Source organism: Phalaenopsis equestris, unplaced genomic scaffold, assembly GCF_001263595.1.
Source record: "Phalaenopsis equestris unplaced genomic scaffold, ASM126359v1 Scaffold000058, whole genome shotgun sequence".
NCBI lineage: Eukaryota > Viridiplantae > Streptophyta > Magnoliopsida > Asparagales > Orchidaceae > Phalaenopsis > Phalaenopsis equestris.
Window position 1 is genome coordinate 214,365 of NW_018164500.1, and position 24,294 is coordinate 238,658.

The 24,294-nt window shown below is 34.8% G+C and overlaps 1 protein-coding gene across 1 annotated transcript; it reads right to left on the reverse strand.

The window, feature by feature from the left end:
- Positions 1-3,173: 3,173 nt before the first annotated feature.
- LOC110019471 (transcription factor TCP15-like) lies at positions 3,174-4,663 on the reverse strand. Its single transcript, XM_020717138.1, is given in 2 exon segments — positions 3,174-4,289; positions 4,292-4,663. Coding segments are annotated over 2 exon segments (1,122 nt in total). The 5' UTR covers positions 4,577-4,663; the 3' UTR covers positions 3,174-3,452.
- Positions 4,664-24,294: the final 19,631 nt, after the last annotated feature.

Sequence of the window (24,294 nt, forward strand, 5' to 3'; positions counted from 1 at the left end):
TATATCTTATAAAATCCAATAAATATTCTAACCTTTTATTTAAGAACTTTAAATTTATTTAAAAAATTAAAAATAATAAAAAATTGTTGTTAGGTGTTTCTTTGTTTTCCCTTGACCTACCAATCTAATCCAAAGTATTATAGAGGCTTAACCCCCTCAGTTCCTCTTATTGTAATAAGGATGATCCTTCGTTAAGAATGACCCTCGTCTCATACCATAAGTTTTCATTGAATTATTGTTCTGTCATTACTTTTATTATGCACAAATCAATTTCCATCCGATAAACAAACCTTCTAATCCCTCTAAAATGTTTTTTATTGGCTGTACATCGAAAATAAAATAAACTAAATTTAAATTTCAATTCCAATAAATTTATGAAATTTAAAGGAACTTGATCCAACTGTTTCCCATTGGGCGTAACATGGGAATACCTTTCTGGTTAGTGCAGCGAACGCCATTAGTTAATTTACTATTTAGAGTTGTAAAATGTAGTATTATTGATACCAGTGCTTAAACTCCACAAGCATGGAACCCAGTCACGCCAACCATGCATTGCCAGCTAGGCAACGACAAAAACTCGATTACCTGTAAGTACACGGAAAAATTAAATAACCCTGTCATACATAATTAAATAAAGAAATAGCACTATATCTATATAAATATAATCTTCATAAGGTAAGGTGTCATATAATATTCTTCTCAGCTTTTTTTTCTGGAACCTTCTTTTCACATGCCGACGAAAATGTTTAATTTGGCTATCAATTTAGATGCTTAATTTAATGTTTCTAATAAAACTGGATGATTGAAGTTTGTGGTTGATAATTAAATAGCATAAATCGTGACCTGTTCAGACCTGAGCGCATTACATTTTAATCTCGGACATCATCATCTTTGTGTCGGGGTTCCAGCTAATAACTTAATCCACCCTAGAGACACTTCATAATTGCACAGCACAGCTTGCAATAATGGAAAATAAAGTCTTTCCCGATTTGCTTATCAGCTAACAACTTTCGCTAAAGTACGTAAAAGAACGAAATTTGCAGAAGAGCAATTTGGAGCACTTTTAGGTAAAAGTTTGTATCAAGGGGGAAAGAAAGAGTTATACTTCCTGTATGCAACAACCATGCGTACTCGCATTCCATTGAACTCCCTTTGTCTCTAGTTCGTTCACTCAGATAATGCTAGTTTAGAAAGTCTCCATGAAATATTTTAACTAAGCATGCATGTAATTAACATATATGCTGATTTTTAAAGCCCATCCTTTGATTTTTTTGGATAAATATTTCTTATTTGGTATGTAATTATCCCTTATTTACGTTGATACTAATAAAGTTAAATAAAAGTAATATTTACAAAGTAGCCACCTAGGTGTGTGTGTCACGATGAAATTATTGAGAATTTGATAAGATTGAAAAATATGGTTGTATTTTATCTTGAATTTTGTGAGAATTTGTAAAATAGATGAAAGAGAGTGGTTGATTTGTCTGTATGTAATTGCCACATATTTATTTACAAAACATATTTTATAACGACTGTCATATAGTTCTTCAAAAGCGTATATATTAATTTTTGACGCCCTAATTAAATATTTACGAGGAAATATCGAGCTTCTTTTGTTTCTCGTTTTCTTACCGTTCTACTTACGTTTTCACTCAGTAGCAGTCTAATGATGCAACATATACGTAAAGCGCAGTGCCTTTCATTACTACTCCCCAGCAATGCATTAACTTACCACCCCCCCCCTCTCTCTCTCTCTCGCACTAGATCTTAAAGTAGGTGTTTCAAAGAAAGAAATATGAAACCTAACAAAGTCTCCAACCAGCCCAGCCTTCCCCCTACAAACACGAAAGTAAAAAAAAGAAAAAAAAAAATTGAAAGGGAAAATTTGTTAGGCAGGAAAGTTTTTTTTTTTATTGTTATTTTTTGCTTTTCATAATTTCACGGGAGAAATGATTAAGGTACGTAATTAATTAGGAGAAAAATAGAGTGTTTGAGATGACAAAGCCCCACCTACCAACTAAATGCTCACGAAAACAGTCTTTTTCAGCTACCGCATATGTCCAAGCCAGTGAAAAAGGTGAAAAGAGCGAATTTATGGCATCTATGGATCTATTTCTGATCAGTGTGCGTGTGTGTGAGCGCTCGTGCCCCTTTACTGTTCATAATTAATGGCAGAATGCTTCAAATATTGCTAGAGGTGACCCAAAGCAACATATTAGTTCTATGCAATGGCACAACATTTTAGCCCTCCATGGATTTATGTCCAGCTGAAAACGAAGAAGAACCAAAGGATAAGAACACTAAGGCTGGGTTCCACCTGATGGAGAGAGAAACCAAACCCTTGCTATAAATATAAGCTAGGGTTTCTTAAGGTTTTCAAACATGTGACAGCTCAAATTTGGGAACCAAACAGCCGACAGCTCTTGCAAGTTATTAAGCCCGTTTGGACTTTTCTTATGTTCTTTCTGCATTTCCTTCGTCCCTCTGAATGGAAAACAGTGAGACCAGCCACTACGCACTTGCACAGTTGCACAGACATGGAAATAGAAAGGAAATATATCTGCAAAATGATGACCCTGATACAGTAATGCTACTTCTCAGCTTTTTTACTATTTTGACGATTCGCATGCCCTTGGTATCGCATTTAAATTTCATCTCTGTATCAAGGCAGTCATATATTTAATTGAAAAAGCATTCCTAATCATGCACTGGTTTGTTTTCTTAAATTTTAAGAGGATTTCATCATAAACTTATATTCAACTTTTGTGCAATCACGTGCATTCAATTAATAATAGACGAAACAAAAGTTATGTTTACCTTTCACTAAAAAAATTGGATATGTCGTCAAGAAAAAGAAAACTGTTATAGAGCTATGGCATTTTCTGCAATTATTCTTTAAGTTTTTATACTCCTCAATGAAAATAGGCAGAAAGATTATTCATGAATTCACTCAGAAAACCATTAACCGATTGATCATATCGAAATTTTGGATTATGAATTGTGGAGCTAAGCACTTTATACTTTTTGTTGACTCACTGTATACAAACAGTGTGCATTGTCTTCCTCTCCATCCTCTTACTGTAAACACATGGTTCTGCTTTATCTCGATGCGGAAGAAATGAAATCGTAAATCAATAGTAATGCTCAGAGTACTTGTAGTAATGACAACTGAAGAGAAGATGTTTAACCCTAAAATACCATAGGAAAAAAAAGAGGGGAAGTTAAGAATGGCTTCCATCGGCATTATAATCTTCTCAAACAAGTTCTACATCCGATCAAAACATTAAGGAAATATTTATGAAAGAACCAAAGTCTATGACGACGACGCAAGATAATAATTAAAATGGAAAGAAATAAAGAAAACAAAGCTTCAATTCAGACAAAAAAAAAAAAAAACAAAGAGATCAAAGAGGATAAAAATCACACGGAATTACGAGATACTCCAAACCTAGCTAGGAGTCGCTGGTGCTCATCGTATCATTCCTCTCGCTCCCTCCTCCTCCACTGTGATGCTGCTGCTGCTGCTGATGATGATGATAATGATGATGATGAGTTGTTGCAGCGTGTTCTTGTCCCGATCCGACGGGGCGATACGAGTTTAGAGCGGCCAGAATTCCCAAATGCCCCTCGGCTCCACTACCGGATCCAAGGCCTAGCTGTTGCCCGGGAAGCAAAGCCATGGGAGCCGCAGGGAAGTTCATGAAATGAAGACCAGCTGACATGGATCCGCGAAACATTGTGGCCGCCCCCATTTGGGCGAACGGCCACACCGGTTCGCACGCCGTCGTCCCTCCCCCCGCCGCCGCCCAAATAGTCGTCGGTATCTGCCCTTGTGTTAATGACGTGGTGTACCCGGCCAACACCTGTTGCTGCTGGTTCAGCTCCTGCTCCCACCTTCTCTTCCGCATGTTCCCGGCGGCTTCTGCTTCTGAGGCGTCCTGGAAGTTTAGGAGAGACGGGGTAGAGGAGGGGCCGACGTCCCAATCGGAGCGGAGGCGGACGGAAGGGGATGCTGTGAAGGCAGCGGTAGCCGAGGAGAAGTAATGCGCGGCGGCGGCGGAGCGCAGGTGGTGCGATGGTCCGGCGGAGATCGTGGAACCCGAACTGCGGAGAGAGATGTTGAGGGATGTGAAGTTGGCGGGGATGGTACCGGTTCCCGTGGCAGCGATGACGGCAGGTTCGGCCTGTTGGAGGAGCCATTCGATGGTCTCGCCGTCGGATTTGTGTCCGAGTTCGCGTGTGAGTTGGAAGACACGAGCGGCGCAAAGGGCGGGCATGCGGATACGGCGGGGGGGCGGCGTCCGCGGCCGTCGACTTTGGTGTGGCGGTCTTTGGTTGAGCTGCGTTTTGGCGCGGGTTTTTTGGGCGTTTCTTCGGGGATGGAGAGGTGGTGTTGGTGTTGGTGGATGGGGCTGGCTGAGGTTGAGGAGGATATGGCGAGGGTGGGGTAGGGGCCGGCGGAGGTGGAGCAGCTGGGGTCGTCGATTGATTCCCTTTTTTCGAGGAGTTGGAGAGGGAAGTTGGGCCTCCGAGCTCCTCCTCCTCCTCCTCCTCCTCCAATGTTTTCTCCTTCCATTTTTGAACTTTATGCCATGATCGATATTTTATAGAGAGGCTCACCAACTGGCAATGGTGGGAGAGAGAGAGAGAGAGAGAGAGAGAGAGAGAGAGAGAGATAACTCAAAGATCAAAGAGAGTTTGGACTGACGAGTGGTTCCAAGAGAAGATTTTTATCAGTCGATGTAAATTGAAGCTGGAATTGCAACCAAATTTAACTAGAGAAAGAGAGATTAATTTCCAGAAAAAAAGGGCTGAATGAAATTCCAGACAACTAAAAATGGGAAGGAGTTCACAAAACTTTTCGAGGGATTCAAGAACGGGATAGGAGATCTTACTGTTTCCACAAGTCTGTAGAATTAAGTAGCTGGGGATCAACTTGGTATGGCGCGCTCCAAATAAAAAAAACAAATCAAACTCAAATCCTGATGTATGGCTCTGAAAGTAGATAAATAAAAATAAAGAGAGGTCGGGAGTGGAATAGATCAGCTAATTTATAGAAAGAAGAAGGCATGGGAAGAGAAATAATAATAATAATATATGCAGGTTTATTCCATTGCGCTGGTAGGACAATACTAATTTAAATTTATTGCTATGGTGGATGAGAAGACTGGATAACTTGAGAAAGAAAGCGGAACAGGACCTTGGAGGAACGAAAAAGTATCCCTGTGTTTTTGATTGAGAAAGTGATGGAGAGTGTACAAGAGTGAAGAATGCGATAGAGAAATTAATAGACAGAAGGGGGGCCAGTCTCTATGTGATGAAGTAGAGGATAAGGAAGAAGCTAGCAAATCATTTGATTAACAAATTAAATGATTTTTAAGGCGGAAATCATATCGCGTGACCCAAATACATGTTTTTTTGTCTAATATACGCAGATCGAGTTTGGAGTATTTTAGACAATGATATTTAGTATAAATATTATATGAAGTGAATTATAATAATATAGTGCCCAAAATGTTATTTTCATTGTGTTATTTTTTACTTTGACTTAAATAATACTCTTACTTATTTGCATAATTATATATTTCTCTTTAGAGAGCAACATTTTTGTCTTAAGAAAAATAACAACAATAAATATGAAATAAAAAATATTATTTTAAATGTGAATAGGTATTAAATTTCGCTAATAAAATATTTTTTAATAATTGGGCCTAAAAGAAACAGATTTAATCATGTTTTTAATTTATAATTACACGTTTGAAAAATTAATCTTTATTGATGGTGTATCTAAAAATATTATCTAGGATTTAATAAAATTATAACTAAATAAGCTTCTTTAATTAAAAAAAACTTAGCCGACTAATTGTAACCCTCTCTACAATTAAAGCTCATATTATCAGTTGAGAATGTTTGCTTTATTACATATATAACCAGCTTTGCTCCTTTCTTCTCACATATACTGCTCTTTCCATGCTCCATATATCACAGACAAGCTGATAAATAAAAGAGCCTCAAGGCATCTGGCATATTTTTTGCTTTAAAATAGAACAACAGATAATTAAAATTAAGAGATAAAATCTCAAAATGTTAAATATCTATACAGAAATAAAACTAAATAAATATTCAAAAATTAATTTGTATGATATAATATACTAGAATATCATGGTATAAGGTTTTTCTGCCACATATTAAAAATATTTTATTTAATTTAAAATAAGAGGCGTATAATTGCTCTACAGTATGCATCTTCTTCTTCATTAGGGTTTCTCTCTCTCTCTCTCTCTCTGTCTGCTAATATCAATTTTGCTGTAGAGGGGCAGTCACTTGCGCTCAGTCTCCACGTGCGGTGCTCTTTATCATTCATTCAATCCGTAAAGAATTAAAGGTAGTTGTAGGGCTAGTGGGAATGGTGGGGTCCCACCAGCAAGTCAAAAACCGGGAGACTGCGAAAAAAAAAGACGATAATTTGGGACCCTTTCCTCTCTGTAATCATTCCCTCACCTTTTCCTCCATTAGGCTTTGCCCTGCCTCTGTTTCCCAACCCTGGTTGGGATCCCGGGGAAACCTCCGCACCTGGTTAACCCCTTTCAAATCCGCTAATAATTGCACATACGTACACATATTATTATAATTTTATAATAGGACCGCTCTTCGAATTAAAAATTACAAAAGCAATCACTGAGTTTTAATTTTTATTTGCTTAACTAATTATTTTGCTTTTGTGTGGCATAAATTACTAGGTGGAGTTTTTAGAGTAGCATTTTTTTTTACATTTATTCTTCTAAAATTTATATTTATATTTACAATTTTAATATATAATTACAAACTATTTAAAATGCATGGACATTTATACTTGCATAGTTTTTTGAAAATTGATGACAAATAAATATATCTTTAAAAATTTTTGTCCTAATTATATTTTTTAATGAAATCTAAACACTCATTTTTTGAAAATTTTTGTCCTTCTAATTATATTTTTTAATGAAATCTAAACACTCATTACATTATTAAAAATTCAATTAAAATTTAAACAAATATGAATTAAATTGTTATTAATTTAGTGAGAAAAGTAATATAACTATTATTATTGTGACAAAGTTATTGATAATATAATAAAATGAATATTTTAATAATTTACTATTAGTATTTCTTAATCGCTCTATTGTATAGTTTTCCCAGTAAAACAAAAATTCTTATCGTGAACTTCATTTAAATATTATCAACCGAAAGGCCAACATTCTGCACCATACAATATTGCAGGTCTCATTACCATCTTCTAAAACTTTCTTTTAAATCTTACCAGTATTTTCTATCACACAATAGACTGTATGCATTCCTCCACTTCAACCAATCAACTTGAAATCTACTAATTAATCACATTCTCATTTATATCACAATCATTTTGAACAAGAGACCTGAGATATCTAGAACGTTCACACCTTTTAAATGATTTGATCACCCGTAGTTACAACTCTATCACTAAAGCTACTACTTTTGAAATTACAACTTCTAGATCTACTCAAATGAAGGACTTTAGACTCCAATATCAGCCTCCATAATTTATTTTTTTCCTAAACTTTTTCTCTAGTCTTATCCACAAGAAGGATATGATGGGCGAAAAGCGTGCACCAAGGTGCATCCTCCTGTAAAATGTATAGCAAGAGCATCCATAAATAAAGAAAAAACATGTGTGCTTAAAGCCAATTACTGATGTAATTAGTGTAGTTGATGATTCGATTTCGAGTTGAGCTAGTCGGCTCAAAATCGGCTAAAAAAAAATTCAAGCCAAAATTTTGGTCATAGCTCGGCTCATTTTTTCGATCTGATCTTGATCCGAGCTAAAATTTGAATCAATTTTTGAGCAACTAACAATCTTTGAGCTAAATTTGCTAAATTCATTCATATGTTGTTAACAATTGAATTCGAGTTGGGGTCAGCTCAAAATTGAATTTGATCCAAAATTTTGGCCCACAACTTAGCTCATTTATTTCAATATGATCTTAATATGACCAAAATTTGAATCAATCTTCGAGCGATTAACAATCTTCAAGTTAAATTCACAGCCCTGGATGTAATCCAATTGAAACAGGACAATATTTGACAAAACTTCTAGTCCCTAAACCTTAAACCATAAATGCATTCTTTAAAACAAATGAAAAAAAAAATAAAAAATGAAAATGAAGATAAAAAAGTTACCTTTCTCGATCATTTCAAGTAGCAGAGGAGTGGAAGGAAGAGAAAATTGGGAGTTTTTGGTCACTCTAACCCACGATCCCACTGTCGTGTTCCCTGCTAGCTCCTATTCCTACCATATCACGAGGGTTTAGGAGATGAAGCAATGACTTTGGACGAAGCAGAGAGGGACATGCAACAGTTTCAAGCAGAGGCGAGGGCTTTTTGTAGAGAAGATGAGAGACCGGGTGGAGAGATTAGGGCAAGATCGAGAGGCAGGTTCAAGTGGGATATATGATTAGTTCCGACGAATTATAAATATTGAACTATGGTCATCAGTTATTAACACTATTATCAAAGGCCTTTCCCATAACTTAATAATAAAATGTGTCGGTTAAAACCCATTATATGACAGGTTCAAAGACAACTGATACATTATAGTCGTCGATTAATAGTTAATTATAACTGACAGGTTATTCCATCGGTTAAAATTAAAAACAGTTGGAGAATACTTTTTATAAGCAATGATATATGCTGTAGTTATGTCATTGCAAATAACCGGGATAAAAAATAGTCACAAAATTGTCAGTGATTAGAATAACTTTTCAACGTGAAAAAACCCGTTATTTTTTTCGTCCCTTTCAGCATTTTTTTCTGTAGTGCTTGCTCCTCTCCAACAATGGCAGTTGATGCCTCAAAATGACCCTTCCCTCTGACTGTTGGGAAAGTGTCCCAAGCCGCTTTCCTAATCTTTAACGAACCCAAATTACAGTCGATGCCCTATTTGGGTGAAGAACCAGTCAATAGGACATGAACCGGCGGTCTTCGCCACTTCACCGATAGAAATCTAGGGACCACAAAGAAAAATTTGTGAAATGGATTGAACTGGCATGGCCACTCTAAGCTCGGTCGTAGTCGCACCACCAAAGCAATCATCGCAGGTCGGAGGTCGGCGTGGCCACACCAGAGAGTCAGTGTAATTACACCAACTCTTTGTCTGATCGATGTGGTCACGCCGCCTCTAAGCATGGCACGCCGATCGGGGGACCTATGCACCTCTCTTGATTTAAGTGTGGCCACACCCACACCCCGGTGTAATTATGCCAAAGTATCTATATAGCTAGCGTGGTCATACCATCTTTGGGCATGGTCACACCGGAAGTAGAAATTTTTGGGCTTTTTGAGAGGCTTTGGTATGACCATGCCCAATTTAGGGGTGATCATTCCATGGGTTGGGCACGACCACACATAAATTTGGTGTGGTCACACCGGACCCCTTCTAACTTGGGCTTTCGAAAAAGCTCCCCAAGGGTGTTTCGGCCGTCGTAGAACCCTAGGAGGATTGGCTATGAGCGAGTCATGATTATCGAGTAAGAACGATTCCAACGAGAAATCCGTCTATCTAAACCTTAGGCTTATTACATGAACATTGTGTTAGGTAACTATATCAATGATCTGCACCATGAAGATGTTTTTATCGACAAGGCACAACCCCGTATCATTCGGAACGACGTCAATGATTAACTGAAAGTGATGGTGGTTTTACAATGATTAACTCTGAGCACGGTTATGTCGAAGCCAACCCCAATTGTAGTGCGTGAAGCATTCAATTAAATGTCCTAAGGGCTCCTTGAGTCATGGTGCGCTTCGTACGATCCCCAATATGATTTCGTGTCACTCAGAAAGGGTGTCTCATGTTTGCTGAAAAAAATAAAAGGATGCCAATAGTAATTACTATATTGATGTTGTGTGATACAATCAAAAGAGGTTGCTTAAAGGAGTTTGGCCAAATATGGCATGTGAAAGTTGGAAAGGACATCTCATGGGAAGAATAAGTTGGATAAAGAAGAATAAAGAATACGCCTGGTAATTTCTTTAATCACTGCTAAATTCTACAATAGTTAATATCTCAAAAAAAAAATTAAATTTTAAATTATTGCTTTATTTTTTCAGCAATTACAGCTTGGATAATTAATGACAATTATGACCATTACTGAGTACTTTTAACTGAATTATTACTAATTTTATTCAAAATAATGATACATCTTAATTTTATAAGTTTAATCCAAATTAAAAGGTCAAAAATCACATGAAAGCAAAATTGTTTAGAATTGAAGTAGGATAATAGTAACCTATTTTGACTCGAATAAATTTTTTCAGTTGGTCTACATGACAAAAATAGCCTTAAGATCTCTAAAACTCAAACATTCTCTGTAATTTTTTTCTCTCCTTTTTCTCCATAGAAAAATGGGCGAGGGAATGGATAATTGGATCTTTAAGATACAAGGAGAAGGCTTTTATAATAAAGCATTTTATTAAGGGTAATTTTATAACAATAACAATTATTTGTTTTCAAATATAAATCAATACAAACAATTTATTATCTTTAACATTAAAGTTCTTAAAATTATGAAAAAAATAATATATCATTTTTAGAACACTCTAATGAAAATGATTTATGTTACTCACAATATATGACTCTAAAATAAGTCACTTGTACCAATCTATGTAAAATTACTTTATAAAAATTTAGGGGATCTTATAATTAAAATTATCCAAACCTTTAAATAATTTAAAAATAAAATTTAATAAGGTATATTAAAGCTTCATAATAAGTGAACATATATCTCAATAAATATACTTAAAATAGTCAAATACTCAAGAGTATTGTTGTGAGTTCCCGAGCTTAGCTGCACTTGCATAAATTATATGAAGAATAGATTGAAGAGTTGAATGTATTACGAGATCCATCTCATTGAAGAATATTAAGAGTTATAACTTATTCACCAACATCTTCATAGGCTGGAAAAGTGTTTGTTGCCATTACCTTTCCAAAACATAAGTTAGTTTGATAGTAATGGCAGTTAGCTACTAATATGGTTGAATTTTCCTCATATGAGTATTTAATCAACATTATCAAAATGAGCATCAAAATATATGAAAGAGATCGACATATACGAAAACATGAGCCTCGATTGATTCATTAAAGAGGGAAATGAACATATGTGCAATCTATATGGATAGGAGGGTTGATGCTCAAGTAATGTTTCAAAATACTGAGAAGTGGAAGTGAAGTGAAAAAAAGAAAAAAAAAGGAAGAAAACATGCTCAATATATGTGTAGTTTGGTAGACACCAAATGACTATTATAAGAAAACCAAGAATAGATTTCAATAAAATTAAAAATGACTATTTTCTACTTTGCTACATAGCATTTTCTAGTTATAATATGACGAAATATTAGTTTCTAGTAATAATATAATAAAATATATGTATAGTTTTAATTTTTCTCTTGTGAATGATAACCCAAGAATGAGATTGTATTTATATATACTCAACAAGGTAGAGAAATTTTAGAGATGACTGGAGACATAAAAATCACATATGATACTAACAAAATTATCGTGAATTCCACCTCAAGCGATGGACTGGTCAGATGCTAAGTTATGCATATCAATCTGCCGATGCATTATAAGATGGTTATCCTTGTGAATTATGGAGATATGTGATAAGGGCCCTTTGTGAATATTAGAGAATCTTTAAACTATGTCATCTATGTTGCACGAGAAATAGTTATGCGGCACTAACTAGTTGAGATGGACCTCAACATTTCTTGTAGTGAGAAACAAGAAGAATTAGATCTTCTGAACTCAAAGAGGTGCAACCGATCACCTTAAATGGGTTTGGAGCTATGTGCAAGTTTAGTGTTATTTAATCATCCTCTAGTGGAAAGTTTAGATGTTAATGGTATTCCTGCTAAACTATCTTCCCTAAGGCAACAAGCTATTGTTCAATTAGAAAAATGGGAGATGCATATTAGCATCTCTATACACTTTCATATCCAATCGACAAGTTAAATTGGTATGATGTACATTTGATGTTTTTTTCTCATCCGGCCTATGCCAGCTAAGCCTTTCAATTTGCAATGGACACATCCAACAACTGAAGGTAATGCATTTATTTAGTTGAGTGATATGGTGTTTCCCTATGACAAAAGTTATCGAATGTTCTAATATTATCACTTTTGATTCAATGTGAATTATAATTAAGCTAGTAGGATTACATATTAAATTTGTCTAAAATTTCTGTCTCTTTGAATGGAACTTGAAATATACTATTCTTCTGATATTATGTCAAAAAAAAATTCAAAATTTTAGGGCTTATTTGCAATTCATTTTTGTTTTTATTTTTTATTTTTGTTTTAAAAGCATATTTATTTTGTGAATTGTTACAAGTTTATATTTATTTATATTTAAAAAATAAATTTGTTTATTTTTAGAAGTGCTCGAAACAACTAAATATTATTTTAAATATATTTTTAAAAAATAATGGTGTTATACTATACCAAATTTGTGTCAATTTAAGTAAAAATATAAACACAATAAAATTAAAATAAAATTAAAAGTGACCCAAAATGACCGTTTAGTGTTTTTTTGATGATAATCTGAATTAAATTATCCAGGCATTTTGATGTATTTTTATTTTAAAGTGAATAGGGATGTGAATTTAACTCGAAAATCTATTAATCACTTGAAAATTGATTTCAATTTTGATTCAGATCGAGAAAAAACAAGTCAAGCTATGAGCCAAAATTTTGGATTGGATTTTTTTCAAGCCAGTTTCGATCTATACATGGCTCGGCTCGACAGACTCAAGATCAATATCGACTTGATCTGGCTTGTTTTGATTTCAAGCCAGATCAAGTCTATATTAGTTTCAAGTCGACTCGGCTCAAAATCAAATATAATGAGCCGCAAACGAATTTAAAGCTACACTAAGTTTATTTAAGTCGATTTTAAATTGTCCCCAGCTCAACTGGTTGGCCCCAACTAGACTCAAAATCAAATCGTCAAACAGCCCTAACTACCATTGAATTTCAAATAAATGTGAAGAATTTGAACGCAAGAACGTTAACATATTTTACATCATGCGCTTAACCTTTCTTTTTTTCTTCCTTTTGCTTTTATACCGTCCTCCCAATAAAGAAGGCTGCACTCATTCATTGTTGCAGGCTAATTTAGTACAAAATTCCGATCAGATCTTTTTTATTAACTTTGATCAAAATGGTCGCCGTCATCAATTTGGTGACTTTAATTAATAAGGGATTATAGGATGAGTATTTGGGGGACAGAGGACCAGAAAATGAGGACGAGTGGGGAGTGTGCCAAAGGAAAAGTTATTTTGCAAAAAGTTTTGTTTTTTTTTGGGAGTCACGCCTCAGATATCCAAGCTAATCTGTAAATTTAATTTAAGCAGATTCCAGACTGCTCTCTTATGTAAACATTACCCTAATAAGATAAAAAGACAAAAAACTTACATAAAAGAAAAATTATGTTCTCTCTCTACATAATTGTCCTAAGCGCAAACATCTCAAAAATAAAAATAATTAAAAGTACGTGGGTCATGGAGAAAATAATTGCTGGCTCCCTCGTAAACAAGAGAATTAAGAAATTAAGTAACAAACAGTTCTTACGCGGTCTATTACAGCAGCTCAATTATATTCGGAGCAGTAACAGAATCAGAATCGGGATTCAGAAAGGGTGATGATAAAATTTCTATTATTAAATTAATTAATGTTAAAAATTAATTTGCTAGATTAATGTATACAAAATACTAGTTTTTGTGGGCTAAAATATGTGCCCAACGAGTCTTATGGACAAGCTGATCCACCCTGAGGATAAAAACGTCACTAAAATACTTTTTGAGGTAACCTCAACCGATCTCACTCATTGATGTGTTAGCTGTCTTGTATCAGCTGTCGAACTGACATGCCGAGCAGACCAACTGAACTCATACGTAGAGTTCATCTAGCTGGCAGATCGATCAGCTTCTTCCGCTAAGTTCACCTCATCAGTGATCATCTGAATTGACAACATACAAAAGTTAAACTTGACATTAGGATGGACATGTCATATCTTTATTTATGGCCCGTCTGACATTTATATCATGATTTTTTCGCCAACAATCCACTGAAGAATCTATGACTCATATATTATGATTTCTTGAGGAAACATCAATAAAGAGGGGAGAAAAAGATCTAGGGGGCTCTCTGGCTCGTCCTTGCTCATTAGCATGCTCTCCCTCTCTCTTTCTCTCTTCAAACCTTTACCAAAGAACTCAGAGGAACGATCGGCTCTCAGACCACTTCTCTCAATCGATTCCTGCTCGTTCGATCTTTCTCTCCGTTTTACCGAAAATGGGCCTATAAATGAATACATAATACATAACTAAAAAATCACCCATAATCATAGATGGTTATCGGGATTCAAAAAAAATGTATGTTCAAAAATTTCAAATGATCCTTGATACATTAAATACAAAACATGAAGAACCCACTCATGTAAAATTTGGGAATAGCTTATGTATATGAGGCCATACCTCTATAATTTAGAAGAGATTTTTGTTGACTCAAATTATGTTAATTGAGAATTTGGAACAATAAGGGAAACCACAAGGGGTTTGAAAACTGGAACTTAAAAGTGTTTGGAAGCAAAAATGAAAGAAGACAAATGATTTGTTATTTTAGGGACAAAAGAGGAGAACTCAAAAAGTTTAGGTCAAGTTTGTTTTTTTACAATTATTTATTTTTTTGAAAATATGTTTAGTTGGTAAAAAGTTTATATGTTTTTTTTTTCTTTACTAAAATAAATCAAATTATTTTTAATAATACTCAATATTTTTAAAATTGTAATCTCAACCAAGTATATTTTAATTGAAATAAAAAAAAAAAATAAAAATAAAAGAGACCTCATCTTAGTAATTTGAGAGCGAAGTTCGAGTGCTCATTTTGCTTGAAATTCGGGAAGGAAAGGAGGTTATCGTGAATCCGGGGCAAAGGGTTTTGAAAGTTTTTTAATTAACATAAAAAATTCTCAAATTATGATTATTAATACCTACAAATTGTAATTTAAATATAATTATGATATTTTCATATGATTAAAATATGATAAATATGCTAATATTAAACGCATATAGTTAGTAACTAATCTCAAATTATAATTATGCATCAAAGTTTAAGGAGGTGCAATCTCTAAAATCATATATGATAAAGGCATTCACTTCAAATCTAAGACATTGCTTGGCAACATGTTTTTAGTAGGACTTACGTATGAATTTAACATAAATCTAGCCAAACACAAAATTGTTTAGATAAATCCGGAGCTCCCTTAAATCTAGTTTTCTCTCTTTTCCGTCTATTTTGCGAGGGATTTAGCTTAGGAAGAAGTAATTCAAAAGGATTTATGCCAAATATGACAACCCTATTTAAGTGGACTTAATATTAATTTAACCCATCTGCCGGATTTTCTAAATCCTAATATCAGCCAAACACCATCTCTAATCCCGCCACTGAATAGCAAACTTAGCTTTTCTTCACCCAAGTTATTTAGGTTATATTATTGGAGTAAAGCTAGAGTTTGACAGCCATTAGTGAAAACAGGACCTAAAGCTCTGGGATGAGTAGCGAGACACCCAGCTGATTTGGGCCACTACCTGTTTCATATATTTAAACTCAGCTTTTCTTATAAGGGAAAATTTCAAGTTAAGAAGAATTAGCCGCACATCAAATCCTCCTTCGCTGGATACTTCTTACGCCGGTGCTGATCATTGGGCACCACCTACAGAATTTTGATAGAGTTATTTGCCTATTTCCATGCAACATTGACACATTGTGAGAGAGTATATGTGGCAAAACAGGAATCTCAATATAAATTTTGAAAAATATGTTAAAATTAAAGTTTAGGTGTTAGATATGTAACTACATAAGAATTGGGAGTTATTTAAAATTAAATTTAATATTACTCAAATTTTAATTTCGATAAATCTATAGTTTAATTTAATGTTCCAACGGTATCAAAAGTAATCCATTCTAACTCCAAATTGGCCCAAATCAAACACTAAAAGCAAGGTTCAAAACCATTAAATTAATTGAATTAATTAAGAACTAAAAGATCACTGTTCAAAAAATTAAGAACTAAAAGATCTCTATTTAATAAATGTGAATCAATGTAGATCAAGAGATTGGGGAAGTTAGTCACCAAAAAAGCAAAATGCTCCTTCCCTAGATGTTATAAATAGACGCCCTTTCATCACTTTGGGGTGGGTGGTACTAAAAACTCGGCAATACCGTTGAACACTATTTGCCATTGTCTGCAATCCTTGCTTGTAGTCGTCGTTAGTCCCTGCTTGCTAATGACGTATCCCAAAAATAGTTGTAATGTATGTATTAGAGACCCGTACTAAAAACCCGGCAATACCGTTGAACACTATTGGCCATTGTCTGCAATCCTTGCTTGTAGTCGTCGGTAGTCCCTGCTTGCTAATGACGTACCCCAAAAATAGTTGTAATGTATGTATTAGAGACCCGGTGATAACTTTCGACCTCTAGAGCTGCCGAACACTGTCGCCACCACTCATCTAATATCCTCAACCACCATTGGCGGCCCCTGCTCACTGTTGTCAGTGATCCTAGCTTTCTAACTTCATATCTAAATTACAGCCAAAATGTATAGCGCCATATTGCAGACCGAACAATATCTTCCGGCCTCCGTAGCCATCAATCACTGTCCGTCGGCTATTATCGACCACCATCAGCTGCCCTTGTTAGCCATCATTGGCGACCCTTGCTTGCTAACATTGTATCCCAAATATGACCGTAGCATCATATTTAAGACCCTATGATAACTTTTGTCCTTCATAAGCGTCGGCCATTACTACCATCTCCAGTTGGTTGTTGTCTGTAACTATCGACCACCCCATGTTGGTTGTCGTTGGTGACCCCTGTTTGCTAATATTATATCCCAATTACAGTCGTAACATATAATATCATATTGAAGACTCAGTGATAACTTCTAGCATCCGCAACTATCGAATATTGTTGACCACTACCCGTCGACCTCCGTCAGTGACCCCTACTTGCTAACTTCTTATCCCAAAGATGACCATAATGTAACACAATATTAAAGGTTTGACAATAACTTCCGACCTTCGTAGTCACCAACTTCATCGACCACCATTGGCCATCATCACCTACCAACACCGACCACCAACCATCGAAGACCACTACTTAAGGTTGTCATAGGCAAAATATGATGCTTACACCTAGCATTTTTATCTTTATTTATGATGTATACTGATAAATGCAATGCCTAGTATATAATTGTAACCTCATTTTGAGAGGAATCTAACCAACAACTATGACTTATGTGGTAAACTACTACCACAGCTTCGAACTACATCTTTTATGGCCAAGTGACTCTATTGTAGCCCTCAATTACAATCAATATGACCAACTATTATTACATTTTCCAACTTCAGCTTTGGTGGTCAGCTGAAGATACTGTAGTCACCAATTACAGTATATGCGGAAAACTATGACTTATGTAACAAACTACTGCTGCTACAACTTTCCGCTATAATCTCAGTGAGCAACTTACACTATTGTAATCACCAACTACGACTTATTTGGCCAACTAATGACATTACAACTTCTAACCACTTCATTTCTGGCCAACTACTGCCCATGCAGTAACAACTACAGCCTTTGTAGCCAATTAATATTGTTATATTTTCCAACTACAGCCTCTGTGACCAACTATTACTATTGTAGCCACTCACTATAACCTTCATTATCAACTACAATTTTTGTAGCCTATTGCAACTTTTATAACAGAACTACTATTGTAAATTTGTAATATCAACATTGTTATTCCTTCTTTATTTCATGAGAATAATGGACCTATGTATTTCCAAATTATAGAGGATTACTTTGACTTGGCTAGGCCTCATAATTTTTTCTTTTTCCAAGACTTTTTCATATAAAAAATTTCAGTGTCTTCTCCTACTATTTTTTCAATTATCTATGTTTATGTTTGATCTTAGTACAATGATAAGAAGTTAAAATATCACCCTATGCAGATTTTCCAGCATGCAATAAAACTAATGGAAAATCCTACGATCAAAATAGAAGTTTGATGTTGGTTCAAACAAAATTCAAATCTTATTCAGACCTAGTTCTAATAAAATTTTGAAACCTTTATTTTGAAGCTAATGATTAAATCATACGTTTGTAATAAAAGCATGAACAAGTTTCGAATGTCATCTTAAATGTTTAAATCAAGATCAAGCTTAATATATGGATTTGTTACAAATTTGAATGTTATATTATATTTTAATTTTATTCAAAACTTATTCAAACTTCTATTCAACCATCATTTTTTGTGCATTACTTATTTTTGAAGTCAGTTGTAATTTTTTTTTTCTAATCAAATGTTTGAAATTCTTATTTGATCATAGCTTTGAAAATTGATTCGAACTTCAATTCAATTCACATTTTATGTGCATTGCCTTTTTTTGAAATTATTTGTTGTTAATTTTCTAATCTAATGGTCAAAACTCTAATTTGAACATAACATTCAAAATTGTCTCGTTCCATCTCCTTTTGTGATAAAGGCACGCAGTGCGATTAGAAGGCTTGTTCATGTATGGAATTATCCCCCATATTTTATAATCTAGTACTTTTTTACCACAAAAAAAATTCTTTAATGCATTTTTAACCCAACAAAAAATATTAGTGCATATATGTCCAAATGTATTTATTATGAGTAAAGGCAATTAAGAAAAATTGTTAAATTTATTTTGAGAATGGTGCTATTAATTTTATTCAATTATCAGGACATAATGAGGTCTATCTAAAAATAAATTTGATAATATTGAAATGCATTTTAACTAAAGTCATAAAATTTTGAAATATTTTTTCTCCAACAATACTAACAACAATAGGCTTTTATCCCACTAAGTGTGGTCGGCTACATGAATCCTCCATTGTGTTTTATTGAGTTTTATTGAGTGTCACATTTTCATTTAGTTCTAATATAGTAAGAAATTTTATTACAAAACATTCTCAATTCTTTTTAGTTCTACTTCTACCTTAACAAAAGTTACAAAAAAAAAACATTTACTCTCTTAACTAGTTCATCAGATGGTCGACGTTTAATTTGACTAAACCATCTAAGAAGACTCTAATCCAGTATACCATTGGAGCTTCTCCAACATTTTCACATATATTTTCATTTCGTATTTTATCTTTAGGTGTAAGGCCACTCATCCACCAGAGCATTCTCATCTTAGCAGCACCTAATTTTATGCTTATGCTGCACCATAATACATTGTAAATCTCAACGACACTATCTTATAAAATTTTCCCTTAAGTCAAAGTAGTACATTTTTTTTCATACAATAGGTCTGATGCATTTCTCCACTTCAACCATCCAACTTGAATTTTACAAATAACATTTCTATTTATGTCACCATCACTTTGATCAAGAGATATCTAAAACATTTCACTGCTTTTAAAGACTTGATCATCCATTATTACAACTCCACCACTAATTATACACCACAGCTAAAATTATATCCATATATTCAATTTTAGATATACTCAAACGAAAGCCTTTCGCTCTAAAGCTGATCTCCATAATTAATTTTTTTTTTCTTCTTAACACACTCTTTAGTCTTCTCCACAAGAATGATATCATCAGCGAAAAACATACACTAAAACACATCGTCCTATAAATGTCAAATGATAAGATTCACGACTGAAGCAAAAATATAGATGTAATACAATGGAAATAAGAAAATATTTGGTCAATCCTCCCTTTGTTTGAAACATTTTTTCCTCGCATAAACAATAAAACTTAATCAAGGGACTTAACAAGAGGGAATAAACTTAAAATTTCTCTTCAACTTTTACATAAAAATGTCAGCTCATTAATTTTCATTCTAATCTAAAATAATTAAGTTTATGCCCATGAACTTTTATCACTCATAAAGTTTACGACCAAATTAAATCAAGCATTAAAACAAAATAAAAGATTACAAAACATTCCTATAGAATTTTCGTTCGGCGCCGATGCGGTTGCGTGGCCCGGTGAGTGGCGGCCGAGAGCGGCCACACAATCGGAATCTTCTTGCCTGAATCCCCATGGGTGACGTCAGTCACGTTTACTCCCCTTTCCCCAATCGAAGGGAATAGTGGGGCCCTTCTCAAGCTAGGTCTCAAGTCACTGGCCACCATGTGGGGCCGCTATCGTTACCACCACACATTCCGTAGCGGATAGAATTACAGGGATACCATCGGTGAGGAGGAAGTCGGTCATGGGACCACTCCGGTGATGTTACCAAATTTATGTTTGGGGGAAATATTGTTATGCTTGCATGGCCTCCGTCAAATGGGCTCCTCGACGGTTTGGTAGGAGGCAACTCGAGAACTTTGTTTTCACCGTGGATCCATGGAGCGGCAGGAGCCCACATAATAGTCCACTTTCTTTATTTTCTGCTTTTATGCAGTCTTTTATTTTTTTTTATTTTTTAATAGTGATATCTAAATGGCACCGGAAACAATATTTTTTACAAATCGAACATATTTTCATTCATCCTTTAAATTCTTACTCACTATTAAAAATCATGATAAAATCTCAACCGATATTATTTTATTTTTATCAGATTCTAAATGGTTTGATTGTGCCATATGTAAATGCATCTCTACGCACAAAAATGACCCACATAAATCTTGAGACAATCTGACAATCCGACAATCCAGATAAGAAGCAACAAATCAAAGAATATGACTAATGAAAAGCTCAATATTCATAAGTCCAATCGGTCGTATGACTAACAAATAACCAAGAACCAGCTAACCAAAAGATTGGTGACAACCAAAGGGTCACTTTGGCGCCCCAAAAATAAATAGACTCTCCAACAATCAAATAACGCCCATTATCTCTAGCAATCTCACAAGCTTCAGTGTAAGATTCTCTCAACATTTCCTCCAAAAGTCACCAAAGAACAAGCTAGCCGATCGACAACCATAAGGGCAACCAACTACCACCTCAAAGCCGATTTCCTTCATAGAGCAAAGACCAACCAATATCCTGACGATATGACCAACTAACACTAGCGCAGTCAACCGATTCAAGGACCTACCTACTAGAGGTGCATGAACATTAAATGCCACCGAAATCAATTATGAATACATAAAGACATGAAAAAAAAATACTAATGCCCTGTAAGCCCCTTTTAAACATGGGAAATATGTAATTTTCCACATTTGGGCATCAATATTCTAGAAATAGGGGTTCTAAAATATGTAATAGGGGCTTCTACCTCCAGGCTTTTCTCCTTAAGGCTTTTGGCTCTATCTTGACCCATATTGTATAACTAGAACTCTCTCCCATTTTCTCATGTAGCTCCATATATAAAAATGAGTCAGAGAGCCCAAAAATACCCCAGCTCGCCCCTACGAGACAAGTCTGTTTGTGTTCTTTTCTTCTTTTTCTCTTTTTTTGTCTCTCTCTTTCTCTCCTCACTAGTTCTTACTGCTCCGATTATTGGGCTTGCCTCATAGAACAATCTTAGATTCAACATCATCGATTCAGTAGCTCAAAAAATCATGCTACAAAAAATAGAATTTTCGTAGCACATTGTACAGACATCCATAGTAGTAAAAATAATGATTATGTTCTTTGCAGCAGATTTTAAGTCACTGTAATTGCTAGTGCTGCAAAGAATTTTAACCGCAGTTTTAACAACTTTTCTGATTTTTTTATTATTTTTAGTAGTGTTTAATAGAAGTCTCTTTAAATAAGTCCTGTATAAAACATTTTTTTTTAGTAATTTTGATGTTTGATTTGTAAATAATAATATGACAGGCGCTCTCCATGTAATATAATCCAAAAAAAAAAAAAAAGGTAAAAATTATTCATACGAAGATGCGCGCCATTCTGCCCATAACATACTGCTGTCATCTTGTTTGGAGTTGAGTGCGCGCAATGGACGACAGCAACTAGCGTTCTTCAGGGCTTGTTAAGTTAAATGGCAAAAATCTGATGACACAGTAATTCAGAATGTCAAGTTAGAGTTAGTCGCATGAAGATTTATTAGTTCACACTTCAAGAAAATAAGAGGTTAATGGCTTTTAAAAATATTACCATTACGGCTACAATTAACTATTTTTATAAATAGTTTAACCTATATCAAATGTGTTTAATTCTTCTAAAAAATTAGCGTTCTATTTTCATGTAAAAAATTTTGATTAGATAAAATTTTTCAAATTGATGACATGTTTCACCAACCATAAATCAGAACATTCTTATCTAAAAATAAAAAGAGAAACTATCATTTAAAGTGTTTTATTGGCACGACAACATAAGTATCATTTATGTTTGATATATCATCAAAAAGTTCACTCAATGCACAGATGTTGATTCATATTAAAAGTCTATAAATTTTCAAGTCAAACAAAGAAGACTAAAGATTAAAGAGAGTTTGCAAGCCTGAAAAGCCTTCAGCTCCCCCTGATCAACATTGTCAGACCACCATTGTGACCTAGTTAGGGGTGGAACTGAGCCAAGCTGCCTTCGAGCTTGTTCGGGCTTGGCTCAAAAAATGGGTGTGAGCTAAGCTTGTTGAGCCAACAAGCCAAGCTTAAGCCAACCCCGACTAGACTCGTTAGCTCGTGAATTGACTCATTAAAAAAAATAATATAAATATGCTCAAAATATATTAAAATTCAAAATTTTATCTTTAAACTTCAGCTCCCCCTGATCAACACTGTCAGACCACCATCGTGACCTGGTTAGGGGTGGAACTGAGCCAAGCTGCTTTCGAGCTTGTTCGGGCTTGGCTCAAAAAATGGGTGTGAGCTAAGTTTGTTGCACATCCAATTTATCATTTTGTTACAACACTAACTTAAATTAATATTATTATTTTTATTTCGTAATAAAAAAAGCGGGCTCGAACTTATAAACTTAAGCTCAAACTCGAGATCTAACTCTACTAATTAATCAAACTCAAGCTCGAGCCGAGAGTGACTCAAGCTCAATTCGACTCGTTTATACTCTAGGCCTAACCATCACCTTTACACCGCTGTCACCAGTTCATCATTATTGAATTTGTCGGTGCACGTCCATTGAAGTTGAACTACAATACTAATTCACAGCCACCACATCGTTGAGCCAATTCATCGCCATCACCTAGTCGCTATTATCTAACCCTCACCGCCCAACCATTGTTGTCATATAGCTAGCCAACTACATTATCCTCTCTAATCACAAATGACATAACAAATTATATTTTTTTCTTGCATCAAATTATTTCTCTAATTAAATCGTTTAATGAATTATGTAATATTTCAACTAATTCTAACCAAGTCGTGACTTAAAATTATTAGGTCTTAAAATAATCAAATGATACATTAATTATCAAAAATCCTTAAAATGTAATGCCAACAGAAAACTCATGATATTATATCAGTAAAAACACTTGTTTTTATACGTCAGAAAGCGCCAAAGAATTAAACAAATCATTACGCTCTTTGTACACATAAACGGACAGTTCACCCAACCCATTAGTATTTAGTATCCATTATGCAGTGCAACATGAGAGGTAGGGCTCACCCTGCCCCACTTGTCATTGGAGCCGGCCTGATCGGCGACTATTAAAAGCAATGCCCATAATAAAAAAAGAGGGATTTAGTGGCTTCTCTTTTGCAAGCTTTGGCTCACCGGAGGGTCACCTGTTATACGAAGCAGACTTAATCTCAGAGTTTGTGGAGCCCAAACGAATCGTTCCCAAGCCTAAGTTTTCATGCATGTTTAGCCCACAAAGGAAGGACATGAGAGGCTGAGTGTGGCTTTGATGGCATCCTTCCTCCCATCTCTTTCACTCATTCTGGCTTTATGGTGACCTCATTCTTATTGGAGGAACTCTTACCGTACAAGGCTGGAAGTCGGCATGTGCTGTTCTCATTTGTCATACGTCTGCGGGTCCATATCTACAGGGAAAAGTGGTCCTCATCAGGCACAAATGAAATTAACTGCCCGTGGACCAACCCATGCAAGCATTATCGAAGATGCTGGGCTTGCACTAACCTTAAAACGAATAAAAAAAAAAAAGAAGGGAAATATGTAAAGTTTTAGTTAGAGAATATCAGGCTGGGGTATTAATACCTTGATGCATCCTATGAATTTATTTTAGAAGGTAGAATAAGAAAATATAATTTTTTTTTAAATTAATAATAAAAGATTTTAATTAAAAACTAATTTTTATATGATAAGAATTCGTAAAT